Here is an 18,484-nt window from a genome sequence, read left to right on the forward strand (position 1 = left end):
TATTCTTCTTTTTTAAATATTACTGCTCCAAAAGTGAAGTTCTCTACTGACCTAAGTTACTTGTGTAAACCTGATAAGACTTGCACTCTTACATTAAACTTTTTGCACAGCACTGAACAGAGTGTTCGTTTTTCCTGACCACCCAGCGATGCTCTTGAACGCCTCGCGGGTCGAGGAGGAGGCGGATGTTGTTGTTAGCTTCAGCGCTGGATGAGAACATGCAGTAGCCCCACACACATTTGGATGTTTTAAAGGTAGCCACCTGTCCTGTCTCACTATGTACAATGTATAAAAACATTAGGTCTTAGCTGCACTCCCTCACGCTTTTATATTGTAGTAAATATTTGACTACAGTAGCGTTGGTGTACGTTGGTTACGCTGGCTAGCATGTTGTTGCTAGCTTGCTAACCTACTAGCTAACATGATCTTACTTTACAGTTTAAGCTAATTCATTTAGAAGTCATAGTTCGTTTGTCTGCTGATCTTCTTGTTTGCTTTTTGATACAGTTATTATTACCAGTTTATATTTCTCTAATATAATTGAGCAGCTAGCAGCTAGCAGCTAGCTTATTTTAAACTCCAACTGTAAAGTAAGGCTTCTCTGTTGCAGTTTACTAACTTTCCTTCCTTTAAAACACCAAATGCAATTGTTTTTGAAACTCCAGATGTTCAAATGTGATGATAAACTCCTGCACAAAGTTAGCCAACTGTTAGCAAGCTAATTTAAAACCATTGTTGTGAAACTAGTTCATGCAGAAGTTACTCTGTTGCTGCTCATTCGCTCAGAGAGCCATGAGATCTCAACTTTCTCTTTTACTGCAACTTGTCCTGCTCAGTGTTTGCATGAGGTTTGCATGTGGTGAATTTCTAAATGAATCCCACATCAAACACCTTCCTCTGTTTTCTAATAGTTGTACCATGTGTGCATCAGAAGCTGATATCAGACTCCTTTGGGGTCTTTCACTGTCCGGCCTGCAGCCCCCCAGACCGGGGGAACATGACCCCTGCATCATGCTGCTATTATTAATAACTGCCCTCTGGTGCTTTGGGAGTGAAGAGAAATGGTGATGGGGTATTGTGAGACCTGTCATAATGTAATAAACAGAATATAGGCCGAACTAATGAGAATGAAAGGATCTCCTTTTTAGGCTTATTCTATATTAAACTTTGCTGTTGTTAGTGGCTCTTTACGATAAAGGTAATAACGGGTTGCGTTGATAGATGGAACAGATATAAGACGAAAGCCTCATGTAAATGTGCTTTCTTAAAATCATAGACAGAAAATTAATGCTTAATCTTTATCATTGTGTACAAGAAACCTGAGTTTTGTGTTTTTTACCGTATGAAGGTCTGAAATCTACACGTGATGATGCAGTATTGCAGATTCATGCACCCCCCTTTATTCCCCTCCCTGCTCTTAAAAACTAAATCATTATGAATAAATATAGATAAATTACATTAGTATTGGTCTATTTTCTAATAGCATATAAGAAATAAGTGAGTCTTGTTGGCTGTCGGAAGGTTAGAAACATCTTTTCTGCGGTTAGTGTCCTGATCCAACTTCTTTTTTTAACTTTATATTTTACAGTTATGCTTTTCTTTTCTTTTGTAAAAAGATAAATGACAACAAGACTCAGTAAACAACGATGCAATAAAAACAATACGATAAAAAGTATATTAAATCATTCTAAACACGTCATTAAAACATTTCTAAGGATAACAAGTTCTTGTACTTGAACTCCTTTTTGTTTTGTTTTTGTTACGACCTTGTTTTAGACGTTACGTAGACAAAAGAGTGCTTTCAAACGTTTACATGTGTCTGCAACGGATCATGTCTCCACGTGATCCGTTGCATCTTGAGGAGGTTAGTGTAGAAGCACCTCACACCGCACATCTTCCCCCGCCTCTGACCCGCGGGTGGCGTTAGTTTCTCACCCTGTTTGTGAACGCTCAACAAGTCCAGACTTAGCCCCCCGCTGCCTCAGAGTTGCTGGATCAGCCGACTGGAATTAGACCGTTCGGTTTCGAACTCGGTGCTGCGGTGCCGACTTATGTTGTCGAATAGTTTGGTGAGGGTGTTTAGAGAACATGAGTCCACTGTGTCGGCTAGATGAGAGCTCAAACTCCTGAACCACATTCACCGCCCCACATCATTATTATTATATTTATAATTCAAGATGGTTTTAAAGAACTTGTTGTTGCTCGAATCCTTTTTCCTAATGAAATCCTCTCTGCTGACAGGAATGGGCTGATTTCTACTCGTGTTCAAGATGGCGAGAGACAGAAAGTGCATCCTCTGTGAAACGGTCCACGCCTCCAAGCAGGTAGTTCCCCCTCGAGACACGTGTTCATAATACTAGGATTGTGTTTGAGACACTCAGGAGGGCAGGCTGCATGAACACAATTAATAGATAATAAATTCAGCAGTATTTTGTTGGGATTTGTTCCTGTTGACATACTTTTATTTAGGTTATTACACCTATTTATATAATATAATTTATCATTTAATTTAAATCATTTTATTTTCATCTTTGTGACAATGTTTTCAGCTAATAATAATAATATTATAAATAATATTTTATGGTTTGTTTCACTTTAAAAACAACTTAATGTTCTTTGGTTGATCTGAGAAATTGAAAATCACCAAATCCAAAGTTTCCTCGTCTTGTGGATCAAAGACGTGCCATCCAGCGTCTAACTACACGAGCAAACTTGCAGGATTCACAACGTTATTGATGCTTAAAAGAAAAGCTTTATTTCCCGCTGTGTTTGTGCAGGAGATGGACGAGCACATGAGGAGCATGCTGCACCACCGCGAGCTGGAGAAGCTCAAAGGCCGGTGAGTTGTTCCTGCACAGAGATCAAGTTTCACCACTCAAATCTTCACATTCTGTTTCCCAATTAATCCAGGACGGCACAAGATCGAGTCTCATCATTTGAAGTATTATTGCATCTTATTTAATACACCATTTAAAAATGAATTAGTAACGTAAATGCAAAAGGTTTGACTTTGTTTCAGGAGTTTAGTCTGAAAGTATTTGGGTCACGAGACACGTGTTCATGACAGTTATCAGGCGGGTGGATATACGGCAGCTGTTTGGACTGTGGCAAATATATTTAGACACAATCTCTCCGGAACAACAGGCGTGACCGAGAGAAGGCAACTGGCTATCTCGTGACCCCGTGAAGATTAGTGGAAGTATGTGTCCCGGCGCTCCGACGGAATCTGGACCGGAGCAAATTCTGATGAAGGGCCCGACTTGTTGCTAAGTTACTGGCATTTCATATAAACATTGAAATGCAAAGATGGCATCTTTTTAAACATGGTGGTCACTTCCGGCAGGTGTAAAATATAACGGTCATTACTCTGGAGGTTACATTTGAGATGAATCAGTTTATCATAGAATCAGAACCCAAATATATATTCTCTTTAATAAGAGATAAAACGGAGAAAAGCAGGAAATCTCCATATTTTACAGGCGGAACAGCATTTTCTGACATTCTTGCATGAAACGTAATGTTTCTGTCGAAGGAATTATGAAAGGAACGTTTTAGTGATTTAGTAAAAGATGCATTCCTCTGCAGCGGAGCAATAACGTGTCAAATAAATAAAAGTAACTCTATCTTCCTGCACGAGAGGTCAGAAAATGGCAGCGTGCCATGACACAGATTTGAAAAAGAAACGGAGAAGCAGCATCAGAGATGCAGGATGACATACGGGGGAGAGGAGGCTCTGAGCAGCTGCACACGGCTCCAGTTTCACAGGCTTTGCTCGGGATTGGTCAGCAGGATGCTCAGGCCTGTTCTGATAACACATGCTGGTCACGAGGGGGGGGGGGGGGGGGCTGCCTCTCAGAGAGGAGTGTGAAGTCATATACAGGCATTGCCTTCTGCAGAGCCTCAGAGCGCAGCGGACACCATCATGAAAGAGCAGTAAGCTGCGGGCGCTGTGCCTCTCCACCCTCCTCGCGTCCCGTTGCTGCACGGCTGGACATAAACAGCTCGACTAACATGCTGCCTGAGTCCAGCCCGGCTGCTCCTCCCGCCCTCGTCCTGCCACACGCGACCCGCTGAAGAAAGGAAAAACAAGATCAGGATGATAAAGATTTGAACTTCTTTATAACAAGAGAAAAAGACTAAGTTAGCGACCTCCTGATCTGTTTGAAGGATTGTTGAGTATTCTCCTCTCCTGATTTTATTTACACTTTGAAGTAACAGAAAGTAGAGCCGGAGCACGTCGCTGCAGGCTCTGCAGACGCACAAAAAACTAAAAAAATAGACTAAACCAGAAGGATGCCTGAAGGAAGGATTGACCGCCCGCTCTCACCTTCCCTCCCCAGGGACTGTGGACACGAGTGCAGAGTGTGCAAGGTGACGGTGGTGAGCCTGACTGATTATGCCAGCCACATCTCCAGTCCCACGCACAAGCACAATGTGGAGGCTGCAGAGCAGAAGCATGCTGGGAACGACCACGACGAGGACTACTTCGACCAGGCCTTCGTGGACTTGATCGAGAGGAGAAAACAACAGATCAGGTAAAACTCTCGAGCTCTTCCACTCCCCTCTCTGCCGTAGACCGGGTTAGTCTGTTTTAGGGCACAGGCGGGTGTTTAGGGTGAGAGCTGGTCAGCAGCAGATGTCCCACAGAAGTGGGATTCATCATCTGAGAGCTGGAGCCTGAAGACTAGTTTGAGACGCAGCTCAGCACCGCCTCGAGCTTTTCTCTCATTTGTGATATGAATTGTGTTTTGGTTCGGCACCTGTTTAAGTGTGAACGCTCAGCGTGCACACGGGCTGGGAACTTCATGGTAGAAGTTTATGCTCTTTTTGACACCATGAGTTACAGATTTTGTGCTGAATAAATCCCTCTAAATACCGTGTTATTAACTCTTGAGCTGGAGGCAGTTTTATTACAATTTATTGGTGAAAACATCATTTTCTTTTCAACGGTTGATCTAATTGTTAGTGTTGTGAATAAGGGTTTGAAAGTGTTTCAGGTTTTAAGGTTAAACTTAATAACAAACGCCGGCCGGACTTCATTCAGTGCAACACAAAGAGAAAGTCCAGAACACCAAGAGGAAACTTTTCCTGCAGATTTTGATAATTTTTCATTTCAAAAAGCTGAATAAATTCTGTCAAAGTGAACTACAGTGTGTCTGTAATCATGTCACAGAGTTCTTCCTCCTCCTCCTCCTCCTCCTCCTCGTCTGCCCAAATCAGGTTACCTTGTGAGGCAGCTGGAGATCACGCGGCTTAGACACGACTGTAGGATCTCGACCGTGGCTGCAGATCGTTTTATCGCTCGACACAGTATTCACAGTTGTGAATATGAGAAATGACAGTTTTTATTTTATTTCTTTATTTTCAACGTGGCATTTGATCAGCAGTTCAGAGCTTAAAGGAACAATTAACTTATGAAAGTTAATTTATTTCAGTGGGACTCAATGTTTCCATGACAACATTATTGAGATGAACCGTTAAAAACGAGTCTTGTGTTGAAAGGTTGTTATGATTGAACCACACACTCCTGAGTGTGTCCTGAGTGTGTCCTGAGTGTGTCCTGAGTGTGTCCTGAGTGTGTGGTGCGTGCCTTGTATAGTCACATCGTTGCCCCGCGGCGCTCACAGGCTGGTTTTAGCTGCTGCTTCTCGTTGAGCTGCGGCCGGAGTCGTATGTCAGGACGGCAGCCCAAAATAAAAGCATGACTGCACACACAGAGTTGAGACGCGAGTCTGCTGCGCGCTACAGACACAACTCTCACTGCCACCCGGCGTTGCTCTGACTCCTGGATTACAGCTGTGGTTTTAGGAATGTTTAAACACACACAGCTCCAATGAGTCGTCCTGCAGGACTCGTGTGTGCATGTTTGGCTTAAAACACAATGTCGGAAAGTCTAGTTTAAGAAAGTGGGACGTGTGTGTGAAGCTTTGTGAAGCCGTCGGCTCGTGTCAGATCTCTTCCCTCTGCTGGAGGTCACACTGAGCCTGACCCTTGGTCTTGTTAAACAGATTCAAGTGTATCTGAAATGCAGCAAATGTAAAAATAAAACTCCCGTCCAGCAGTGGGCTCCACACGTCCCAAAACACAGAAAGTGCTGTTGGCAGGTGAGAAGCAGCACTGTGACACAGGTTAGGGTTAGAAACATGTCGCCTCACTAGGATTTGTTTCTCTCACCACAAAATGGCTCATTGCTTGAATATTGTAGATCTTGTTTTATTATTTTTCACTGCTGGTTAAAACAAGAAAGTGAAAAAGGCAGGAAGGGCAGAAGTCGATTTGGCAAACATTCATGAAAACAGCTGCCTGAGACGAAGACATTCGCAACATATATACATATTTATATTGTCTTTTGTTTGTAGAAAAGAAAAGGAGGCTGCTGCTGTGAAGCTGGCCCAGGAAGAAGAGGATCGACGGAGGAAGGAGGAGTTCCAGCAGAAGCTCAAAGAAGCTAAGGAGCGTTACCGGCTGGAGTGTGCCTGGAAGCAGCAATCACAGGGCTTCTCTGGATTCAGTCCCCACAGGACTTGGTACAGGAGCAACCGATATGATGCCAAAGCAGGAGAGGCACCGCCCTGGCAGCACGGTAAGCAGGGGAAGAGCGCCACCTGGCACGCTCAGGAGCCTCCCAACCTTCAGAAATGGGCATCTGGAGAGTTTTCTGGTGGAAGCTTGCAGAGCCACACAGGTTTGGGCAACAAGCAGTGGGACCAGGCTGCGGTTTCTGGCAATCAGCAAAGTCGACTGCCGTGGTTGAGTAACTGGCGGCAGCAGCAACGGGGTCTACGGTCGGAACAACATTTCCCTGATCCCTCGAAGAACCCAGCCCCTGAGCCTGTTCGGGCCGTGTCCCATGTATCCACCTCCTCCAAATGTTTTCGCCCGCGCTCTTAATCAGTTTCAGAATACAGCCAACGAGCAGGGAGGTCCGCAGGGTGACGGGCTGCAGAACGGGGAGGGGCAAACAGCAGAACCCGACCACAGCAGCAGTAAGAGCTCTAAAGCCTTTGGTAGCAATCCAAAGCTGGACAAAGCGTGTCGCTGGACTCCCTATCCAGTCACTAAGGGGTTTGAATCCGTGCCCCATAAAGAAACCAACACAAACTCATCAGAGAAGTACGCCAAAGTCCCCAAACCCCAGAAACAAGACAAGGCGCAGGACACCAGCGCCCTTAACAGGCAACCCCGACCTGAGCAGAAAACTGGGCAGTTGACATCGAGTGTGGAAGAGAAAGGGAAGCATAAAGCAAACCCCAAAAGCAAACCCAGAGAGAGGAGCAGCAGCGGGAGCAGAAGCAGCAGCGCTCAGAGAGAAGCCCAGCAGAACGTCCCATCGGGTGCGTCCAATCAGAAGGCAAATAAGCCATCGCTGCACAAAGATCGGAAGATGTCCTCGCTTCCCGCTCTCAACAGTGGAGCACAACTCGCCTCCAGTCAAGCGCAGGCACAACCAAAGTCCCCCGTGAAGCAGAGCGGCTTCAGCTCCCAGGCTCCAGCGGTCGGGCCCCTTCAGTCGAGGCAAGAACGGCAGCTTCCAGAAACGGTGAAGAAAGCCCGACAGATGGTGTTAGAAAAGAGGAGCTCTGTGGACAGAAACAACAGGATGGAGACGACTCTGCACATTGTGGAGGAGCAGCAGAAGGATCAGAGTCAGATCGGAGTGAATAAAGAGAACCGGCAGAATGCAGCTAAAGCACAAGTACCGGACTCCAACAGGCCGGAGAAGCCTGTGTTGCAATCTCCAGACAGCAGCCAGTTTCTCCAGTTATTGCAAGTCAGCACCTCGACCATGGAGAGCTCAGACGCTGCAGCTTCGAGCCAGGAAGTGGAGGAGAACGGGAAGAGGGCGGAGAAGGAGACGTGCCCAGCGGACGAAGCCATGCAGGCTGTGGAAGCCGGGCAGAGCTCAGAGAGCGACACCTCCAGAAGTGGTGAATCTCAGACGGTCTCCGGCTCAAACACGCCAAGTCTGTCCAAACTTGACCTTCCTCCCGTCCTGAAACGTGACCTGACCAAACACATGAGCTCCAAGAGCAAAGCAGGAGGCCACGAGCCCAACCTGAACATCGCCCGGCGGGTGCGAAACCTCAGCGAGTCGCGGAGAAGTGACACCGAAAAGGACTCGGGGCTGAAACCGACCGTGCGGCAGCTCATCAGCTCCTCTGGGTCTCGACGCAACGTGAACTGGGAACAGGTTTATCAGGAGGTCAGGAAGAAGCAGGACAAAGGGAAAGGCATGCCCAGGTGATATTATTACTTATATCTAGTCAAAGTTAATAACATCAGTCTTGTGCTTCATCATGTAAACATATCTTAATATTATGATTTGATTTATTGAAGGCACATAACAAAGAACATTCACTTCACCTCCAGCTCACGCTTTGTGCCGTCTGTGCTGCAGGTTCGGGATAGAGATGGTGCCGATCGACCAGGAGGACCAGAGCCAGGAGGACCAGAGCCAGGAGGAAGGCCACATTCCCCTGCTGGAGGGTTTCCAGTGGGAGTCGTTGATGGACGTCCCCGCCTCCCGAAAACGCTCCCTGTCAGAGAGCAGCATCGCCCCTGCGTCCACTCACTCCCTGTTCACATCCCTCATGTCGAAGGAGGAGACGGCACTAAGAGAAGCCCTCAGCTCGGAGCAGCAGGGATCCTTCGCTTCTCCCGATCCCATCTTCTCTCGAGCGCACGAAGACCCTCGGCGTCAGAAGGAGGTGGAGCAGATGCTCGGACAGTTTGATGCTAAAGCGCAGAAGCAGCCCGACAAGCCGACGTCTGCGACGGTGAAGGCGCTGCTGCGGTCGGACTCGGTGCTCGGGGACAGCAGCTCGGGGACGGAGCTGTACGACGGCCAGGGGACGGGGAAGAGGCGGAGAGCCGCCGGGGTGAGTACAGGAAGCCGAGTCCCTGAACGTGTTAATCCAGTTTAAACATTAAACATTTGTCTCTGATAAAATCTTCCTTTTGAACGCTTTCTAAGAAAAGACAACATTTGTGATTCTGTCCATCGTGAGGTTTGATGACGTCACAGGAGTGCGATGCTAAATCTATTTTAACAGACGTCTGCGTGAAGAAACCCTTTTTATCTGTGTCTATTTGTTAAAACGGGCAGAACGTGACTCTCTCCTGTCTCCTGCAGGACGCTCCGAGTGCAGAGACGTCTTGCCTGGAACACAACAACAAAAGGAGGAAAGTCAAATCCAAAAAAGGTTCGTAAGAGTTCAGCTGCATGAATGAAGTCGTGTTTAGTATCACGTCCCGTGGAGCTGCAACATTCAGACCCCACGATTGATTAATGGAGAAAATAGTCGTTGGTTGCAGCCCGACTAATGTTTCAGTGAGATGTTTGATTTAGCAGCTTCAGACGCTTCATACGTGTCTTTCTGTGCAGAGCGTTTGCAGATCGACCAGCTGCTGGCCGTGTCTCTGCGGGAGGACGAGCTGAGTCGCTCCCTGCAGACGGTGGACAGCAGCCTGATCCAGGCCCGGGCTGCACTGGAGGCTGCTTACATGGAGGTGCAGCGTCTCATGGTGGTCAAACAGCAGGTAACACGACGTGTGTGTGTGTGTGTGTGTGTGTGTGTGTGTGTGTGTGTGTGTGTGTGCGTGTGTGTGTGTGTGTGCGTGTGTGTTTGATCACAATACAAAGTAATAACTCTGATTTCTGTATCACGCAGATGACTGGAGAGATGAGCACACTGAGAAACAAGCGCATCGACTTACTAAAAGGGATGCAAGGTGAGGACGTAGTCTGAGCTGTCTCCTCTCTCACAAACCTGTTTCCTGCTGGAGCACGTTGCACTTTTAAACGTTGTAACTTGAACTACTTCTACCTACTACTATGAGTAAGATGAGTAAGATGAGTAAGATGAGTAAGAGGAAGTCCTCCACCTCAACATCTGCACATTGATTCAAAAACAAACAGTTTAGTTTGGGATTGTTTAGGAGACCAGGCTGGAATACATGAAATGATGTTTAATAAAATGTTCACTTCTCCTGCCAGTGAACCTGAACCACAACTTGTGTTTTTCAAACAGGGAGTTTGGAGGAAGCCCCTCAGGTGAAGCTGAAAGAAGAAAAGATGGATTCAGTAGAAGCCGAGCCTCACATGTCCGCCTCCCTTCTGCTCTCCCCTGTCCCCGGCGCTGCTGCCACCTGCAGCCCGAGTCCTCCTGACGAGCGCGCCTCCCCTCCCTCCTCCAGCCTCCCCTTCATGCCCCTGGTCATCAAGCAGGAGCCTCAGTCTCCGGTCCATGTCAGCTCAGAGATGGACGCTGTGGCGAACGTCACCCACTGTGCTCACAGCACCACCCCGCAGCTGCAGGCTCCGCCTCCTGCAGCCTCTTCACCAGGTGACCTCATACAGAACATTGTTTGCATGCAAAACCTCAGAAGGACAGCTGGTGACTTTTATATGTAGTAAAAAGAAAAGACTAATCTATAAAACATGGATGTAAAGATTGTTCAAATGTTTCATGAGGAACTGGCTGCATTCAGCACTTTAGACCCTCAATACAACCCCATAACCTTTGACCTTTAAAGGGTTCATGCATAAAGGAGCTTAAATCATAGGAAGAACTGTAAAGCACATAACAGACAATCATGTGTTTAACCTGCACTCTTTACATTTAGTGAAGTGCAATAACGTGACGTCCCTCCAGTGCACTGATTCATGTGCATCCAACTCTTGCAGATCATGTCCTTCAGTTCCAGCCGTCTCCTGAGCTCTGCCAAACCAACACAGAACATAACTGGGAGAAGTTCAACGACCCTGCAGACTGCAAAGAGAGCTTATCGGGACTGGTGGAGACGACAGAGAGGGCCGTGCAGGCAACGAGGAACTGTCTCGCCTCTTTGCCCGACTCCAAAGCTCCCCTGAAGCTTCTGTTGGCCAGCAGGAGGAGCTCTGAGGTGGGGAGCGTCGCCGACTGTGCAGCCACGCAGTGCTTTCAGCCCCCCTCAGCCCTCAATCTGCCCGCCTCTCCGTCTGAGCTGAGGAGCGGAAAGCGTGTAAGGAAGCTGAAGAAGAGGAAAGTGTTGAAGAAGGCTCAAGGCACGGAGCAGCCGGAGAGCAGCGACACCGAGATGGACGGAGAGGCCTTGAGGCCGAGGTGGCTCCGACCCCGCAGGAGGCCCAGTGGAAGCTCTCAGGTGAGCACCTCCACGCTGCCCTCCGAGGATAGAGAGGGCGACCAGCACATGGAGGGCGCCGAGGAAGCCTCCAGACGGCTGTTTCCCACCGTTAAACTTGAGAAAGAAGACCCCGAGTCCCCCAAACACATGGTGGAGCTTCCCCAGGCGGCTCACGCTGAACTCACGTCAGAAGAAAGCATGGAGGTCACCGCGGCCTGTCAGCTCCACATGGTGCCAGACTCCTCCAGACCTGAGCCGCAGAGCCTGGCCTGCAACGAGGTCACCTCCACCAGCGACATGGACGTGTGCAAATCCTCCGAGAGGTGAGACTTCTGGAAACCGTGTCACACTTACATGTCGGCGTATTGAGCGTATAAAACCTCTCATCGTGTCCTCCTCTCCTCCTCACAGCGAGATGCCGTTTCCCGTCTCGTCGGCCAAGACGTCGAAGATCTCGTCAGGTACGTTCGTCTCTGGAGAGTTTGTTGACGTATGAAGGTCGGGTTACGCTCCCACAGAAGTTAGTACCACGTGGACACGTTGGAAATAGTTTAATTACAAATGCAGCGGCGCACGCTTTCAAAAATGTGAGACATGAAGACTTGATGCAGCCGGTGATATTATAATAATATATATATAATATATATTATTATAATAATATATATATAATATATATAATAGAGACTAAAGATGAGAAACTAAACTGCATATTCTCTGAAAGTATAACCAAAATATTTCTTTTAAAAACACATTTATTTTGTGGCTTTAGTCTCGGAGAAAGTTTTTATATTATATATTATATATATGTTTATTATTTAAATCTCAAACAATATTAGAAAATATTGTCGGCTTTAATCCTGAAAGGTTTTTCTATAAATATTTTTATTTTATTGAATCTTAAAAGTGTTCGTCTTCTATACGTGATTATAAATTATAACGTCTTTTTAAAAATTAAATAATATTGTTTTTAGTAATAAATCTTATTTATTTATTTATAAAAAACATATACATCTTTACAACTAAGAACATTTTGCAGTGATGGCAGCACATCGCCACACCGCCACCGCCACACCGTCACACCGTCACACCGTCACCGCCACTCCGCCCGTAGTCGTGATGTTTGTCTGAGCAGCCAGAATTAGAAACGTCTTCCTCCTTCAGGTTAAAATAGTCCAAAGTGCCAGAATTACTTTTTATGGGCAAGATATTCATAGAGCTGCCGTGACGCTGGACGAGCCGATGAGTGCCGTGACGGACGCCACTTTCTGAGAATGTGTATATTTACTCTGAGGGACAGATCGCTCGTTTCCCTGGCAGAGGAAAACATCCAGAAGCTCCACTTCAAACGCTGAAGAGGGAAAGTTAGAGGACATTTAAATCTGATGACCAAAAGAAAACGTGAAAAGCTAAGATCTGAATATTTGAGTTGTTTCTTTCTACGTGTAAAAAGGATCGCGACCCTGTGACCCTACGACCCTGTGACCCTGTGACCCTGTGACCCTACGACCCTGTGACCCTGTGACCCTACGACCCTGTGACCCTACGACCCTGTAACCCTGTGACCCTCTAACCCTGTGACCCTGTAACCCTGTGACCCTGTAACCCTGTGACCCTACGACCCTGTGACCCTACGACCCTACGACCCTGTGACCCTACGACCCTGTGACCCTACGACCCTGTAACCCTGTGACCCTGTAACCCTGTGACCCTGTAACCCTGTGACCCTACGACCCTGTGACCCTACGACCCTGTGAATATGTTGTCATAAGCTTCGAAGATAACACGTCATGTATGACATTTAAAGTGAACTCCATCTCCCTCTTGTCTCCCGTCTGTTTGTGTTTCACAGACGCGTCCTCTGACCACGGCGAGGATGATTTGCCCACTGAAGGTGTGTTCGAGGGCCACCAGGAGGCGGCCAACGCCATGCAGATCTACAACGGGCTGCTGTACACGTGTTCAGGAGATCGGACCGTCAAAGCCTTCGACCTCGTGGTGCGTGTCGCAATTGTGTTATTTCCTATTTTCCATGAATGCAACAACAGTTCATAACGTTTGAATTCTAAATCAGCACTTGAACGCTGCGCAGCTGTTTCTTGTTTTTAAAACTTGTATTTGTGCACAGCTGCAGATAAAGATGCACTAATAATATTAATATTATATTATTAGTAGCATTAGATCTCATTAGTTTTTAAGGCGACGGACATTCGAAGCTGTGAATGTGAAGACGTTCTGTGCAGCGCCTCAAACGTGTGTTCTTGTCGTTGCAGAGTCATCGATGTGTCGGTGTGTTTGAGGGTCACAGCTCCAAAGTGAGCTGCCTGCTGGTGTCCGCGGCTCCCAGCCTGCACCGCCGGCTGTACTCTGGCTCCAGTGACCAGACCATCTGCTGCTACAGCCTCAAGGTGAACATGTTCATGATCGCTTTGATCTGGCCGGGCGGTCGGTTAATGATTGGACTTTATTGTCTTTATTGTGTCGGTCGTTTGTTGATTTGGACTCTTTAATTAAACCATTAGTGCAGAGCCACAAGATTAATCATCTCTTATTCACATGACAGAAGTACGACGATGTATTAGAGCTACTGTAAGTAAAACATTTATAAGTAATGGAGCCGACGGAGGTCAAATTCTGAGATTGAAGTCAAAACATTATGTGAGATTATAAAACATTTTCTTTCTAAAAACACAAATTAATTAATTAATTAAATTAATGTTGTTTCACCGCCACAGACGCGAGAGCTGGAGCAGCAGTTCCCTCTGTCGGACCGAGTCCTCTGCCTCCACAGTCGCTGGAAGGTGTTGTACGCTGGCCTGGCCAACGGCACAGTGGTGACCTTTAACCTCAAGGTGAGACACGCGGTGCTCCTACAGCGACACTGTTAGTTACAGTCACTCCCAGAGGAGGAGCTGGTGATGAACAAACTGTCTGGAAATGTAGTTTAAATGTTGTTCTTGGTTTCAGACGAACAAGCAGATGGAAGTGTTTGAGTGCCACGGGCCGCGAGCCGTCAGCTGCCTGGCGTCGTCGCAGGAAGGAGCCCGCAGGATCCTGCTGGTCGGCTCCTACGACAACACCATCAGCGTGAGAGACGCCAAGAGCGGCCTGCTGCTGCGCACGCTGGAGGGACACACCAAGCCCGTGCTCTGCATGAAGGTAACCTGAGCGTCCACGTCGTTGTTGTGGACGAACATCTCACGTGTTTTATGTTGTATGTAAATATGTTTATGTTTTAGATCCATAAACTATAATAACTATCATCCATCATGTTGATGTACGCAAACAATTATCTGGGATCATTATTGAATATGTCTCATGTTTTACATTTTATGAGTTTAGTTTTATTATTGTTTTAATTTGAGTTTATTCCCTCGTCTCTCAGGTGATCAACGACCTGGTGTTCAGCGGCTCCAGTGATCAGTGTGTCTACGCGCACAACATCCATGTGAGTCGTCCTGTTCCTGTCTCTGTATATTAGAGACACAGAGACACACACACACACACACACACACACACACACACCATGTCGTTGGTGTGTTTATTCTGGGGAAGTAAAACATTTGACTTGTCCTGTAACCTGGAGGATTTATTTTAATTAATTATTATTATTATTATTCTCCAGTTTAAACATAAGGACTTGATGTTGCGTGTTTATAACTCCTTACTTCAGAATAAAATCCATAAGCACAGTGAATCCTGATGTTTGAGAGACGTATGAATAGAGTTTATGTTCTGCAGACAGGAGAGCTGGTGCGGGTCTATAAGGGCCACAGTCACGCTGTCACAGTCGTGTCCGTCCTGGGGAAGGTGATGGTGACGGCGTGTCTGGACAAGCTGGTCCGCGTCTACGACCTGCAGGTCTGCACCGTGAAACCTTCACAGAATATTAGTGTTAGAGCCAACTCACTCTTTTAAATGTGTTTCTACGTCTGCATTTCTCTCCAGTCTCACGAGCTGCTGCAGGTCTACGCTGGACACAAGGACATGCTGATGTGTATGACCATCCACAAGAACCTGGTGAGGAACCGGCTCCTGCCAGACATACACACTCAGAGGAATGTGAAATAAAACAAGGAAATATATCAGAGACGCTCGTTAGACATCATCAATACTAAATATAAATACACTTAAACATGCTGAGAATATTTAATGTTTCACCTGTTTTTGCTTTTTTATGTTAGATATATAAATATATATTTTTATTTTTATTAATATTTATATATATATAAATATATATATTTTCTTTATTTTTATATATATATATATATTTATATTATTTATATAAATATATATATATATATATAAAGGAAATATATATTTATTTTTTATATGTGTATATATATATATATAAATATAACTATATATATATATTTATTATATTATATATTATATATTAACAGTTTTTCTAAACTGTATGATGTACAGATTCTTTACTGTCGGAGTAAAAATAACTTGAAATTCACAGAAAAGAAACAAATGCAGGAATTTACAAAAACTTGTATTTTGCATAACGTATTTTAAGATTTGATGCTCTACGCTGGAAAAATGTGAAAATAAACGAGGAAATATTTCATCAATACTAAATATAAATACACTTAAACATACTGAGAATATTTAATGTTTCACCTGTTTATGTTAGATTAAACACAATGTTTTATAAATTAAACACATCATGAGCAGCCACAGATATTAAACTGGTGATAGAAAAGATTCAGGGTTCTGAGGTTGAACAGCATCAACAATAAGTAACGCAAAAAGAGAAAGAATCTAATAATTAAATTAAAATGGACGAAGAGAAACAAGTTTTTTGATATTTGCAAAACATGGTTTTTGTGTTTGCGTGTTTCAGATCTACACGGGTTGTTACGACGGCAGCGTGCAGGCCGTGAAGCTGAACCTGATGCAGAACCACCGCTGCGGGGTGAGACGAGGGAGCCGACATTACTGCAGGACTTCAGTGTGTTTAGTTATTATAGAAGGAATCTGACGAATGTTCACTTCCATCTTTTTAAAAACTCAAATATAAACTCTGATGCAGGAAATATTCAATTTAAATCTGCTGAAATAAATCAGCCGACGGGGAGCGATGATCCTCTTCCTCCTCATAAATATTATATATCTTACATTGACAGTGGCACGGCTGCTCGATGGTGTTCGGGCTGATGGAGCATCTGCAGCAGCACCTGGTCAGCGAACACAGCGCGGCCGCCTCGCAGACGCTGAAGTGCCGCTGGAGAAAGTGTGAAGAGTTCTTCTGTGCACGCAGCAGCTCCAAGCAGGTACCAAGAAAACTTTATTAAGTCTTTCAGTCTGTCGAGGAGATACTTCGCCTTTAGAACTGGGTCACGACCAGAGTTTCTAACCCACTGAAGTAGAAACATAAATAAAGAAGAGTTTTTTCTTTAATAAAACTTTATTTACACTGACGTTTTGAACAATTTCACCTAAAATGAAGTGATCATGAAGCGTCTGTTGCAGCAGTTAACCATTATACTGAAATATGTTCATAAAATGTGGTTTATAGAACTTATATTAACTTCTTATATCATATTATATAATGTTTAAGGAACTATGCATGAATTTACATTTTAAAAAGATCTCAGAAACACAGGAACAGTTTTTTTTGTACATAAATATATAAATATATATACTTTAATTAAATAATGTATTTAATTAAATTAATTTCTGTAAGGAAAACTCAATGAAAGTTATTTTTAAAGATTATTATTGAATTAAACTTTTTTTATATAAAATATAAGTTTGTATGATTGTTAAAAAAACATCAAAACTCCTCTGATGCAATAAAACCAGAAATAATAATCAGTTTAAAATTTACACAAACGTCCTGCGTGTATTTGTTCTGCATTGAATATAATATGAAATATGCATAAAGTCCAGATGTCGATGGAGAACGGTTCCTGACGGTGTGTGTGTGTGTGTGTGTGTGTGTGTGTGTGTGTGTGTGTGTGTGTGTGTGTGTGTGTGTGTGTGTGTGTGTGTGTGTGTGTGTGTGTGTGTGTGTGTTTGTGTTGCAGGCGATGCTGGTGCACATGCAGAAACACGCGGAGGAGACTGAACTGGAGCCTTAAGGCAGCTGGTGTCCCTCCTGCTCCCCCCCCCCCCCCCCCCTGTTAACCTCCCATATTGGGGGGATGTTCTTGGGACCCACTTGATTTAACAGCTCCCTTCGAGCCCGACGAGTGGCGTCTGACGACTCCATCCTTTATGTTCGGTGTTGGAATCCAACCATACCACATGGTGAACGGGTTGTGTTGCGCTCTACACACACACCTTCCTCTCCGTGTGTCAGGACTGCCGCTCCTCTTCTCACTGACCAAATACAAGACGAAGAAACTTTTGTTGATTGAAGAAACTCCAGTGTTGCCGGTATCCGAGGGATCTGCTCCGCTTTCCCGTCGTCGCTGCAACAGATGACCATCGTCTGGTTGGGCGACGGCTCTATGGCATGAGAGATGTTTTTATTGTTGTAGTGCAGTTGTGACGTCATGTGGAGCGACACGTAGCCACAACTGACGAGTGATTTAGAGTTCAGCGGTGTGATTGTTTTATTTTGAAGGAGTTTCATTTATTTTGAAAACAGTTTCTAACAAACATCTTTTTTTTGTTTTGACAGTTTCGTGTTTTCTTCTGTTGCTCGTGATCTCGAGGCGTTGAGGGACTTTGGTGCAGTGTTGTGTGATGTGGCCTGAAGCTGCCATTTAAATGTTTTACATTTGCCGTGATAACAGAGCCAGGACGTGATGAGTGTGTGTGTGTGTGTGTGTGTGTGAGTGTGTGTGGTCCTACATGTGGGTTTATTCTTCCTAAATGTGGTTTGACCCTGAGTGAGTGGCGTTCTGTTTTTATCTCCTCCGTGGAGACGTTTGTTTTGGAGAGTTGGTTTAATATTTGAAGCATCGAGCAGAAGTCTTCACAGTGAAGACACTTTTCTGATGAAGAGGAGGTGAAGGATGTTTCGAGGAGGTGTTCGGAGGAGGAGCTTGAAGGAAAGTTTTAGGATTCATCTCCCATGCCATACCTCACCCCCGAATACACAAACCGTTTAAAGTTTTAAAAGCTAATTAAGCTTCTTTTAACCCGCGCGACGGCCCAGCTGATGCTCTCTGGCAGACTTTGTCGTCGTCGACGTTCTCACAGCCGCCATTTTCCAAACTCGCCTCACCCGCTTGTTTTTTTAATATCTAAGGAAAGCGAGCATTTCACCCGTTACCTGGCAGTCCGGAGTTTCTTCAAGTTGTTATTCATAAAGAGATATTTTTTAAGAAAGTGCAATCAAACATTGTTAATAATAATAAAAATTGGTGCAACATCATAAAACTATTGTGTGTGTGTGTGT

At 45.2% G+C, this 18,484-nt stretch overlaps 1 protein-coding gene across 1 annotated transcript; it reads left to right on the forward strand.

Moving 5' to 3' along the window:
- Window positions 1-149: 149 nt before the first annotated feature.
- Window positions 150-18,465, forward strand: znf106a (zinc finger protein 106a). The gene is given in 23 exon segments (XM_029460413.1): window positions 150-254; window positions 2,242-2,324; window positions 2,778-2,839; window positions 4,341-4,535; window positions 6,360-6,759; window positions 6,761-8,241; window positions 8,399-8,879; window positions 9,134-9,203; window positions 9,386-9,540; window positions 9,672-9,732; window positions 10,032-10,346; window positions 10,688-11,450; window positions 11,539-11,588; window positions 12,977-13,122; window positions 13,398-13,532; window positions 13,860-13,976; window positions 14,092-14,283; window positions 14,510-14,572; window positions 14,866-14,985; window positions 15,073-15,144; window positions 15,977-16,048; window positions 16,260-16,406; window positions 17,163-18,465. Coding segments are annotated over 22 exon segments (5,205 nt in total). The 5' UTR covers window positions 150-254; window positions 2,242-2,270; the 3' UTR covers window positions 17,217-18,465.
- The last annotated feature ends 19 nt before the right edge of the window (window positions 18,466-18,484 follow it).

This window comes from Cottoperca gobio, chromosome 22 (assembly GCF_900634415.1).
Source record: "Cottoperca gobio chromosome 22, fCotGob3.1, whole genome shotgun sequence".
Classification (NCBI taxonomy): Eukaryota; Metazoa; Chordata; class Actinopteri; order Perciformes; family Bovichtidae; genus Cottoperca; species Cottoperca gobio.